At 36.7% G+C, this 13,384-nt stretch overlaps 1 protein-coding gene across 1 annotated transcript in view; it reads right to left on the reverse strand.

Annotated features, from left to right (window-relative positions):
* Positions 1–1,587: 1,587 nt before the first annotated feature.
* rpa1 (replication protein A1) overlaps positions 1,588–13,384 on the reverse strand; it is a 36,932-nt gene continuing 25,135 nt past the window's right edge. The window contains exons 14-17 of the mRNA XM_058744421.1: positions 8,439–8,615; positions 7,741–7,848; positions 7,331–7,417; positions 1,588–2,241 (exon numbers count right to left, since the gene is read on the reverse strand). Of these exons, the coding sequence (XP_058600404.1) occupies positions 2,137–2,241; positions 7,331–7,417; positions 7,741–7,848; positions 8,439–8,615 (477 nt within the window). The 3' untranslated portion in view covers positions 1,588–2,136. The remainder of the gene's footprint in view (positions 2,242–7,330; positions 7,418–7,740; positions 7,849–8,438; positions 8,616–13,384) is intronic.

Consider the following 13,384-nt stretch of genomic DNA (forward strand, 5'->3'; position numbering starts at 1 on the left):
TGAAAGAAAGAAGGACAGAAAAATTAAACCATATTTTAATGTTGTTCTTAAAATAGCCAGGGGCACAAATTTGCACCTTGCGCGCCCGCCTTCATCCCAAGCCTGGACTTGCCCTGAGGCTTAAACAAAATACATAACGCTCCTTATGTCGCTATTCCTCACGAAGACTAAGGCGCATTTATATGAACCAGCAAATGACGCTATAGAAGCACTTTCATGTCAGTCCAACTTTATATACGGCGTTTTTGTTTTTTTACTCAAATGTCTCTAAATTTATGAGCGTGAATCGCCATGACTAGCGTTCCAGTGCTTCACCTCGCGCTAAACACGTGGGTCAGAGCCGATGAACAGATTCATCAACTAAGAACAGAAATAATGCCACTCAAAACTACAATTCACAGCAGAAATTAAGAAATGAAGGATGTGCCAAGGTGGGGTGACGAAGAAAGAAAAAAAGGATAAAAGGAAAACAAGCTGTTTGGCCTTCACGCACAACAAAGCACCTCTGATGTGAACAGTGCGCTAGAACGGTGTTTATATCGTGTTGTGTGTTTGCTGCTGGGGGATTTCACCAGAAGAGGCTATTATCAGACAGCGATAGGCCGAAACAAACCGTTTTAAGGGGACTGGGGCCTTTATAGAGATGTCTTTTAGTATTCGGTAGACGTAATGGGAGAGAAGAACAACAACAGTCTCACTGCTGTTCTCCTCTGAAAGCCCAGAGAACCAGACTTCAAGAGATTCGCCAAGACACAATCTTCAAATAGAACTTACACACTCCAGGTGAATAGTGGCCGAACTCAGAAGGCAACACTTTATAAGGTAGTGTTATATAGAAGGTCTGCATGACTGCATCATAAACGACACACTTCAAATGAAACAGTAGGGAAAGTATGGAAGCCCGTTTCCGCCACTGAATGAAAAATAAAAAAGGTTATTGCTGCTTTTTATCTCACAATTCGGACTTTTTTTCTCATAATTGCGTGATACAAACTCACAATTTTGATTTCATTTCTCAGAATTGCGAGTTTATAACGCAATAACCTTTTTTTTATTATTATTCAGTGGCGGAAACGGCTTCCATAGAAAAGCGCTCAAAAATCCCTTCCTCGAGTTTTTTTTAAAGCTTGTTTTATGGTTTGCTAAAAGTAATTGGACCCCAGTAAGCAGCACAGTACAGTATTTTACAGAATGTCATTTTTTATTTTTTATTAATAATCTGATATTCTAATATTCCAAATTAAATCATGTCTTGATTCAGTTAAGACTGCACATTGGTTATGTAATTTAGCTAATTTACATTTAACCCTATACATCATAATGTATTATAATAAACAAATTGTTGTAATAATCCTTATAAACGTGACACTGAACACTGGTGGAACACCAAGTCAATAAAAAAATGTAAATAATATTGATAGGATCTTAAATGAGAATGTCTAGCACTTTATTCATTCATTATATCCAGGTAATTTATTAAAATTGAGAAGTTTACAGCTAAAGGCACTACTTATGATGCATATAACATGGTGTTTGTTAATACTTATGAAGCAGAAAAAACAGAACCAAAAAAAAACCACAAACAGAGACTTGAGAACACAAACAGCTTTATTATTTGTATAAGAGACATACAGTTATATCTATATAAATACAGTGTGTGCCTGGTAAGCATGAGTGTGAATAGGTTTATCAATGTTCTGCAGGTTTGGTCCAGGCATTCTTACAGAGACAGGGGTTGTACTTTTCTCTAGCCGACCTAAATCACGGCAGCAGACCCCTGAATGTGCACTGATTTATAATTCTCCAAACTCCAAGTCCATTTCTTTCTCAATTTGTCTCTTCTACAATCTTCACTTCACAAAATACGTCAGCAATTTCTAAAGAACTTCAGGCCCTTTCCAATCAGTCAACCCTGGGACAACAGCACAAGCTAATCTGATCTTGGCGTTTTTGAAAAAGCTATTGTGAAATTACTGACTGAAATACAAAATGGAGGAAAAAAGAAACTAAAGAAAAGCATAAAAAAAAGAGACTTCAGAGATGCTATACAATTAGTATGCACGATACTATAAGTAACTCAAAAGTTCCACACAATGGCTTTGTTGGGTTTTGTTCTTTGTAACACTGTCAGTTCTTCTACTGTGCCGCCAACTTCCTTATGTTGATGATCAGCCGTTTGCTGTATTCTCTGTGGTCAACTGGCTTCGCGTCCACCACTGTCACTTTAATGCGCGATTCGTCCTATGAAGACAAAACAAAAAGGATTAGCATCCATGTCCCCAAATTTTACAACTCATCCTCATCCAAAAGTAGTTGTAAGGTCTCCTAAGGGAATGAATATTTTCAGTTTGAATATGAACTGTTCCTATTTTTAAGCACAAATCAGCAGCAAGTATTTCGAGTTATAATTATGAAGCATGTACAGTCAGGTCCATAAATATTGGGACATCGACAATTCTAACATTTTTTGCTCTATATACCACCACAATGGATTTCAAATGAAACGAACAAGATGTGCTTTAACTGCAGACTGTCAGCTTTAATTTGAGGGTATTTACATCCAAATCAGGTGAACGGTGTAGGAATTACAACAGTTTGCATATGTGCCTCCCACTTGTTAAGGGACCAAAAGTAATGGGACAGAATAATAATCATAAATCAAACTTTCACTCTTTAATACTTGGTTGCAAATCCTTTGCAGTCAATTACAGCCTGAAGTCTGGAACGCATAGACATCACCAGACGCTGGGTTTCATCCCTGGTGATGCTCTGCCAGGCCTCTACTGCAACCGTCTTGCAGTAGAGGCCTGCAAGAGTTTTGTCTTCAGACAATGAAGTTTTGTCTTCGAAATGGTGCTCTGCATTTAACCCATCCAAGTGCAAACACAGCAGTGAACAAGTGCACACCCATCCAAGTGCACACACACACAGTGAACACACACCCGGAGCAGTGGGCAGCCTTGCTCCAGCGCCCGGGGAGCAATTAGGGGTTCAGTGCCTTGCTCAAGGGCACCTCAGTCATGGTATCAAAGGTGGAGAGAGTGCTGTTTATTCACAATCCCCACCTTCAATTCCTGCCGGCGCGAGAATCAAACCAGCAACCTTTGGGTTACAAGCCCAACTCCCTAACCATTAGGCCACGACTACCATTGCATATTGATTGACTTGGCCATTGCATAACAGTCCACTTCAAAAACTCTTTGGTTGCTTTTGCAGTATGCTTTGGGTCATTGTCCATCTGCACTGTGAAGCGCCGTCCAATGAGTTCTGAAGCATTTGGCTGAATATGAGCAGATAATATTGCCCGAAACACTTCAGAATTCATCCTGCTGCTTTTGTCAGCAGTCACATCATCAATAAATACAAGAGAACCAGTTCCACGGGCAGCCATACATACCCACGCCATGACATTACCACCACCATGCTTCACTGATGAGGTGGTATGTGTAGGATCATGAGCAGTTCCTTTCCTTCTCCATACTCTTCTCTTCCCATCACTCTGGTACAAGTTGATCTTGGTCTCATCTGTCCATAGGATGTGGTTCCAGAACTGTGAAGGCTTTTTTAGATGTCGTTTGGCAAACTCTAATCTGGCCTTCCTGTTTTTGAGGCTCACCAATGGTTTACATCTTCTGGTGAACCCTCTGTATTCACTCTGGTGAAGTCTTCTCTTGATTGTTGACTTTGACACACATACACCTACCTCCTGGAGAGTGTTCTTGATCTGGCCAACTGTTGTGAAGGGTGTTTTCTTCACCAGGGAAAGAATTCTTTGGTCATCCACCACAGTTGTTTTCCGTGGTCTTCCGGGTCTTTTGGTGTTGCTGAGCTCACCGGTGCGTTCCTTCTTTTTAAGAATGTTCCAAACAGTTGTTTTGGCCACGCCTAATGTTTTTGCTATCTCTCTGATGGGTGTGTTTTTTTCAGCCTAATGATGGCTTGCTTCACTGATAGTGACAGCTCTTTGGATCTCATCTTGACAGTTGACAGCAACAGATTCCAAATGCAAATAGCACACTTGAAATGAACTCTGGACCTTTCATCTGCTCATTGTAATTGGGATAATGAGGGAATAACACACACCTGGCCATGGAACAGCTGAGAAGCCAATTGTCCCATTACTTTTGGTCCCTTAACAAGTGGGAGGCACATATGCAAACTGTTGTAATTCCTACACCGTTCACCTGATTTGGATGTAAATACCCTCAAATTAAAGCTGACAGTCTGCAGTTAAAGAACATCTTGTTCGTTTCATTTGAATGTTAATGTTAGAATTGTGTCGATGTCCCAATATTTATGGACCTGACTGTATAAACAAGGAATGATCTTGGGAGGGGAAAAAAAGTGGTGAAGAGGCACGAGCTAAGAATAACCTGTAAATAGACTAGACTAAACTCACAATTTTGGAAAAATTATGAGTATTTTCTAATGACCCCTGTGGAAACTCCTAACACCATTAGTTTAACCTAAAAACCTATTTAGCCACAACTGCAGGCATTAAACATCTTTTAATGTGATATTGCCTCAGAGACAAAGGGCAGATTAAATGTAAATCTGCCATACATTAATAAACTTTAATAAAATAATTCCCATTAAGACCCACAGGATGCAAAAACAATCAAATGGAACTGCATAAGCAGCATTTTGAAGATGTTGTTGTTTTGGCATTGCAGAACTAGGTCTAGCACAATCTTTAAAGCTGCATGCAGATGATGGGCACAATCCTACACCAAATTTCAGCAATCTTGTATTAGTCATTTGCAGATTTAATCTTCCTTTTCAGTCCTTGATGGCATCAAACCTAACAAACCAAAAATATTTCAGCTTCAAACTACTGACAGCATATTTCTCAGAGATGAACCCTGGACATATCTTCCTAGAACCCAGGTAGTCCACATCAGTGCTCTATGAGCACTGGACTGTGTTGTAAAGCAAAAGTTCATAACCTGTAATTGTTTATGACAAATGATGCTCCGTAACATATTCAAAAGCCTCCACAAAATCACCACCAAACAGCCTGTAGTTATTTTAACACAGACAGAGCAGTACTGAAAAAGATGAACAGCAATCTAATAGCAAACAAATTAGTGCATACTATTTGGCTAACATTTAATGACTATGAAATAAGACCGATTTCTATTAACTTCAGCTTACTTGTCTCAATTACAACTAGATCATCTGCAGAAGATTTCAAACTGGAACCAAAAGGAAGATTTGTTAGGTTTAATCTCGATTAAGAGGCAGGAAAACATCTAAATACTACTTTTGGGTTCACTGGTCTCATTCACTAATTGCATAAAGTGTTATGCGTACAGAAAAGTTTCACACACCCGTGTGATTCACAACTTCTGTACACATAAATTTGTACTGACATCTGGGTTATTCTAAATAATAATAGTAATTATCAAAACAAGTGTTCCAATTATGTGAGTTTCTACATACATTTATTCTACAGGGTTCCCAATACCTCTGATTTTCCAAATTAAAGTATGAATAATAAATAATTAACAATTAATAATCATCTGCCCCACATTTCCAACTAATGAATACAGCTAAAATTCCCATAACTTTCAGGATTTTATATTTTTGAATAATTTCCCAGGTTTGGAAAATCTCCCCTCATTTTTTTTTTTTTTTTAATGAATAGGCAAATCCTGGTTGTATTTATTCAATCATGACTTGACTTTATAGTAAGAAATGGCCTCCATTTAGTCTGATCTTTCTCTCCGATTTCATCAAAAACATCTTTTTGTGTTACGAAGATGAACGAAGGTCTTACGGGTTTAGAACGACATGAGGGTGAGTAATTAATGACAGCATTTTCATTTTGGGGTGAACCAACCCTTTAATAAAACTGAGGACAGTTTACTCCTAACTTGTACTCTTCACGTCTATACCTGGAGAATCTAACCCTGAGAAGATCCATATTTTCATACACCCAAGTTAAAGGTGACCTTCCCCAGTGCTGACTGTGGCCTTGTATTCTGATTTCATTATCTGAACATGTAATTTAACGATCTCCAGCAATGTGATGGCTGGGAATTCGGATACTGATACAGCATTTTAGATGCATACTAATTTCCCTGCAGAATAATAAATCGCATTACACAGAGACTGACTGCAGCACTGCTATATGCCTAACTCGATTAAAGAAATAAGCTAGCCAATTTAAAGCTATAAATTATATGTAGCTAATATGAAATGGAGTTAATTTGAATTTTGAGAAGTAACGTGAATCTCAACTCCGATAACAAGAAAGAAGGTGATGAAAGAAAATGCTGAGATGTTCTTTGCATTAGGTTTGTGAGCAGGCAAATGGAGTAGGTTGAGTTCTTGGCTTCAGGTTCACAGAAACAACACAAACATCCTCAATATTCACAGCTAATCTGTCAACGTGGTTCTCACACTGCTCTCGTGTAGCATGTCATGCGGAGAACGAACAAGGCGCAGAGCAATTTTCATCAGCAGCGCTGTGATGGACGGGGAGGCAGAGATGCTGTGTCAATTTCCATAAATCTCAATCACATCAAAACGTGCAAAAAACATTGTAATATACACATTTTGTTCAACTTTGTTCAAAGATTCCTCCATCCCTGTTTTGTATGCAATTTCAGCTAAATATTTTGGCTTAGAAAGTAACAAAAAAAAGAGAAAGGGATCTTCAACATTTTTCAAGCCAAAGACCCCTTTGGTGGAGAGAGAGATGGAGTAGTTTGTTACACGATGCATAAAACACGTTACATTTTACACAGTCTATAATAATGTGCATGTATTTATGTACATTACTCTTCGAAAGTAAAAAAAAAAAAAAAAAAGTATATTATGAGCATCAATTGCTGCATTTATTGACTAGAAATTAATTATTTTAAATTAGAATTTCACAATATTACTGTTTTCTATCAGGACTACCTTTTAAAATGTCATTTATTCCTGTGATGGCAAAGCTTAATTTTCAGCAGTTTCTTACGTGACACGATCCTTCAGAAATCAATATAATATGCCAATTTTCTGAAAAACTTTTTCAGGACTCTCAATAGAAATTAAAAAAAAAAAAAAACATTTTGTAACAGCATTTACTATCACTTTTGATCAATTTAATGCATATTTTCTGAATAAAAGGTAATTTCTTAAATGAGAAACATCTTGTTGACCCCAAACATTCAGCTGAACTTTGGCTAAAGTCAACCTTACGCATTCTTTTTTTTTTTTTTAAATACAATATAATTTTTCATAAATTAGTGTGAGATCAAACTGTAACTGGTAGACAACCTGCTGTACCACCATAGACCACATGCGGAAGGGCCCCTGAGATATTTTCTGATAAACTTACATTGTAGGTCTCCAGCTTCACTCTGTTCCGGAAGACAAAAGTATTGAAGTTTGCATGCTGAAAGACCTCATCAAATGCAGATTCGTTCTGTAGAAGCAAGGCAATACAATAATATAAGAGGATTACAAACAACACATTGTAAAAGAACATTGTTTGTCTCTTAATATAGAACACTCCATGAGAGATTGAATCAACCTCTTGGAGTAAGACCTTGTTAAAAATCCTTGGGCTTAAAAGCCTATTTCATAAACATACCACAGAAAGAACTCCAATTCATACACAATGTGCTGCTTCTGAAAACGTCTTTGTAATACGCTGGCCAATCCTTGAGGCCACACTTTCATGTAGCACACGAATGGAAAATGTAGAAAAAAGAATGAATGAGAAGCACACTGGTAGAAGAAACTCACCGAGTCCTTGAGTTGGCCGAGATAACCTGAGTTTTGGCCCAGGAGGGTCTCAGCACTGTCCTGAAAGCAAGTCACCCATTGGTTGTCTCCAAAATCAGCAATGTTGGCCTGACAAAGGACAATTAATAAAAAGCACAAAACAATCATTTCACTCCTAGTTGGCTAGAAGTCACGTCCAACAGATACAGGCCAGAATGAATTAAAAAAATTGTGTGAAGATCTGAAAAATGAGTGGCCATGCACATCAGGTCCAGTATTAAAGACAGCAATGTGCTCTGTAGATGGGATGAAAAACAAGAGAAATTGACTTATTTCTACATGTCTGGATGCTGGAGCCAAATGGAGTCTAAATGGAGTTTTACATTTTAAGGTTTCTATTTTTACAACATTTTTGGCTGCAGACCAGCAGCAAGATTTATTCGCCCATTTCTATCCTGCCCTGGAATTCGAGATGCAGCTTTAAATACAAAAAGGAGCAATTAATAAAAATTTAAAAAAACAGTCTGAGCTGATAAAAGGCAAAACAGAAAGTGGCCTCAGATGAACAATGCATTTAGAGCAAGAAAACAGCAACTAACTCTGTTACCAATTCACTTCAGAAATGACTATTTTAAGGGGATGGGACAACCAGAGAATACTGACTGGAGCTTGATGTGTTATTTCAGAAGGGGCAGGAGAGCCAAGGGCAAGTCCCTTACCGAGAGCATGAGACGATATTTGAAGTCGGGGAACTCTTTGTCGCATTTCTCACAGCGGTACATGCCATTCTGCTGGTCCACCACCTTCTTGTTGCAGTCTTTACTGGGACAAGCCTGATACAAGCAGTTCTCTTTACGGATGTAGACTATTGTGGCGATGCAAGAGAAATAATCAGCCTGGGAAGAGAAGACCATTGACATCAGTACTGTTTCTGCAAAATAAACCTGATTCTATTAAACACCGTAGCAGTTTATTACTATTTTGCACAACAATAAAGATGGAGTTGGTGTGTCCAAACGTTTTGACTGATGCTGTACATCCTCACTACCACTTCTATGGTATAAATCCCTAAAGTTATTGGGTGGTAGATGCAGAACTTATATAACATGATATATAGAGTTTAAAAATACAACCTGCATGCAAAATAGGCCAAGCAGAAAGGGAAAACAAAAAAAACTTGCCTATATTCATTTAAAAGTGGTATATGCAAAACAGAGGACATGCATAAACATTAAAAGGGCTTCTGAAAGGGGCTGAAGGGAAACAGCAGCCGTAGAGCACCTGGAGGGGAGGTCAAAGGCTCTGTGCTAAATGTATGCAGAAGAGACAATGGGAGGACAGGAAGTGCACAGCCACTGGGGCTAGAGATGAAAAGGGAGACACAGCCATACTAGGAATTATTTTGTGCAGTTGGCACTTCCTGCGAAGACTTTACACTCTGGTATCCCTATCATTTTTCTGAAAGCCTTGGAGGCACAGACACCATGTTTTGTTGTGAGAATCATGTCAGATAAACTAGTATCTAACATAACAGAATAAAGGCTGTTATTTTTTGCATCTGAAATATCTATTTTTTAAATAAATGTTAACTACATTGATCAAGCTCAACCATTCAACCCTGTTATCAATGTTATTGCAAGAAAAAAAAAAAAGTCAAACAAGTATTTCTTTAATTCATGGAAAATACATTTACAAACCATCATTTAGTCCTAAACATTACAAAACTTACTGATAGCTTAAATATCAATATTTGTACCAGGTTTGTGAATTTTACAATGCTTTGTTTGTTTTGGATTTTTTGTTTAAAATCTTATTTTAGAATTGATTTAAACAGGTTACAGGGTTGGAATACTTACACAATGAATAGAGAATAAAATATGCACTTTCAGGTCCTATTCTGTAGCCTTTTTATGGAAGATACATAATCTAGAACGTAGAGGGGGGTTCAAATAAAAGAAGAATTGCGTGTTTGAGGGTGAAAAGAGAAAGGAGGTTAAACAGTCTTGAGTCAGCTAAGGGCACCTTAATGTTTTACACACATCAAGAAATAAGATTGAGGACAGACACAGGAGATTGCGGATTACAGGGTGAAAAAGGGGTCAGTGGCTGGACATGAGCATGAATCTGCTCTTCACAAGGCTCTGGAGAAACATTAAACCAAATATAAACTTTCCTACACAAGCACACATGGCACCCATGCTTACCCTGGTGGCAATGGTGTTGATGAAAGCACTAAAATTAGATACTTCTGCAATGACCTACAGTGGGCTTAAGAAACTCACACTCCTCAGAAAATCGGGGCTTGATTCATATTTATGCTGTAAAATTGACTCTTAATGAAATGCAAAAAAGGACACTTTGCCTTTCCGAGAACCGAGAATTCAGCTCACAGTGGATTTATCATCTCTCTTTGGACTATAATCTATACAGAGCCTCTAGCAAAGTCTTAACCCCATATTTTCTAAGGAAATGGGATATGAAAACAACAAATGGCAAAAACGTGTTACTACTGTAATTGATTTCTCTTCTAACAGGTTTACTGCTGACCACCCAATTGTTTCGCTTTGAGAATTCGACCCCAATTAACTTCTCAAAGGGCTGGAATTGATATTATGTGTCATTTCAAATAAATAAAAAGCCTCCCGGGAAATGTGAACGACAAAGGCAGAAAGCAGACAGAAAAAATGCCTGCTATTCAATAAGTGAAATATCCCCGTAAATTACTGTCATTTCACTTAGCAACAACAAAAATTCCCTCTGAACATTTCCGCCTCTCTGAAATACAATAATTAATCCAGTAAATACCTATGTAATTAGTGTCACATTCGTTTGGTAGATGAATGGGTCCTCACAGAGGGTGCAGAGCAGAATATTTTTCTAGTTGCCAGTCAATACGGCTGACAAGTTTACTTTTTGCTTTTTTTTTTTTTACAAGATAGAGTAGTGTCAGAGCAAAATCATTTCTTTCATTCTATTAAAACAGATAGATAAAATTCAGATGTTAAAGTACCATTCACTCAATCAAACATGAATAATAACTTGTTTTCTATTCCCAATGCGATTTCCATACCTTTTGATCAATGTATTTCTATTGGTTTTCTGATTTCAGCTTTTCATACCAAATAAGAATTTAAAACATTTTTTAAAAGATTTCCAAAAGCACAATTCCTTGTTGATTAAATCTTTTAAAAATGAATTTAACAAAAGAAAAGAAAAAAAAAAGTCTTCATTCACTACAGAAATATCCCTTACTTCTCCAGGCCTGGAAATCAATTTTAAAATTCCCTTCCAATAACTTTGACAAGACATTTCATTCTGGCAACATGGGACAGAAAACTAAGACACAAACAGTTTTTTTTTTTTTTTTGCGAGGAGCGTCGTTAAAGACAATGGGCTGTGAGCTTTTAGCAGCCTAACCTTGTGTTCCAATAGAGCAGATAGGGTGAGGGCATGAGTAGATTGTGTCACAGAGAATAAACTCTGACGGGGTTAACATTCTTGCCATTGGTCCATTAGGGGCCAGGTATTAGAAATAATAGTAACGTTTTTCACAAGTACCCCTAACACTTGCAGTCAGGCTTAAATCATTTTCCCAGTGTAACACCACCAATGCGCTACTTCAGTATCATTCTGGGCAATAACTCTAACTCATAGACAGCTTGTCAGCTTATTCACCAATGTACATGATCAACTGAAGGCAAAGTCTGGGTTGTTAAGCCCCAACCAGATTTAATTTCATTCTACATGCTTCCTCTATTATACTATGGTGTGATTCTTACATGCTGCTATTTTGGTTTGCAACCACACTTGACTAATAATGCAGTGTTCAACAGCAGTATCACGCAACACCCAGTGTCTAAATCACATACTTCAGAAATTTATAATGCAGAGAAAAAAAAAAAAAAAAAGACTCGTTTTCTCTCTGCTTAAATAATTGATTTCTGACTAAAAACCATCTTCCCATTTTTCACATACTCATCTGTTATTGTGGCTTCATTCTGCAGTCCCTCTGTTTTTCATTGTTGTGCTACACCTGGTAAGCTTGTCATTTATCTCTCTTTTCTGGACATCCCTCTTTAATATTACCACCCGATAAAAAAGATTATCAGCTATAGTTCATGACTTGACAAAAAATAATATATATATATATACATACATATACATACTTTTCCGAGTATAAAAGTTACTTGCCCGGAGAGAAAAAATTAAGTTAAATTGAGTTATAAATATTATTATTTATTGTAGTTATACAAAACACATTTAGTTTATTTAGATTTTTCTTTTTAAATGAAATAATGAACAAAATAATGAAGTGTGATAATACTATTATATTTTAAAATAAAGTTAGAATTAAATACAAATACAATTATTTTATAGTAAACTTAAAAATAAGATGCTAATATTTACTTATTAGCTTTAACCTGCAGTTACAAATGAATAAATAATGTTTTGATACATAAAATGTTGAATACTGATATTTGAAATTATTATAATTGTTTTTTTTTTTTTTTTTTTTTTTTTAAATACTGTAAATGTGAAATTAAAACCACCAGCAGGTGGCATCAAGTCACTGTTATTAAGTGAGTCATTGCGACTGAACCGAATCATTTAAACGGTTGATTCATTCAGGCACAAAACACCGTCATGTTGCTCAGAGACGCAAAGCAGCGCTTTTTTTGTTATTTAAGTTATTTTTGTTGGTGAATAGAGCAAAAACAGGCAATATGGTGTCTAAAACGTAAGTCTCTTAATGTTAACTTCTTGTTTATTGAACTGTTATCACATTTGTAATCATGATGATTTTTGAAGCAAAAAAAATAAAATGGCGTTCGATCTTCGTGTGATATTAATTATATGAAATGATATAAATGCATACGTTTTCCTCCCCCATGTCTTGAATTTTCTGATCATTCTTCATGCATTGTAATTGTAATACTGAATCATGCAGTGAAAGAATGCACGTGAGCTAGTCTAACCTAGATGACTTTACGTAATTATGCGTGCACTCTTTGTTTGATTCTTGCAATATACTCGTTAAAACAACAATTACGAAATTATCGCAAACGATATATAAAATCGCACACCCCTATAACAAAGGCTATATCACAAATAAAGGCAGTTATTATTGTTTTTGGTATTGACTTTAAGTTACTTGTCCGATTGGGCAAGTAAATTTCTCTTTCACTTGCCCGTCCAAAATATTCACTTGTCCCGGGCAAGCGTTAATGTCGAGCCCTGATATATATATATATATATATATATATATATATATTTATTTATTATGCTTAACTCATGTTCTCAGCTATAAAATAAATAAATAAAGACCCTTGAAAAACAATGGTACCAATATGGCAAGTGCCATAGAAAAATAGGAAAAATATACGACGCGTAAACACATCAATAATCTCAAAGGTTAATGTCAATGTTATTAACCCAACAATAACATTCCTTTAATAAATCCTCTACAACCAAACAAGAATATTACGTAAATAAATAAACATTTTCCTCTTGACAATACCCCATAGATTCTCTATGGGGTTCAGGTCTGGTGAGTTTGCTGGCCAGTCAAGCACACCAAAACCATGGTCATTTAACCAACTTTTGGTGCTTTTGGCAGTGTGGGCAGGTGCCAAATCCTGCGGGAAAATTAAATCAGCATCTTTAA

The sequence above is a fragment of the Onychostoma macrolepis genome, chromosome 15, assembly GCF_012432095.1.
Source record: "Onychostoma macrolepis isolate SWU-2019 chromosome 15, ASM1243209v1, whole genome shotgun sequence".
NCBI classification, from domain to species: Eukaryota; Metazoa; Chordata; class Actinopteri; order Cypriniformes; family Cyprinidae; genus Onychostoma; species Onychostoma macrolepis.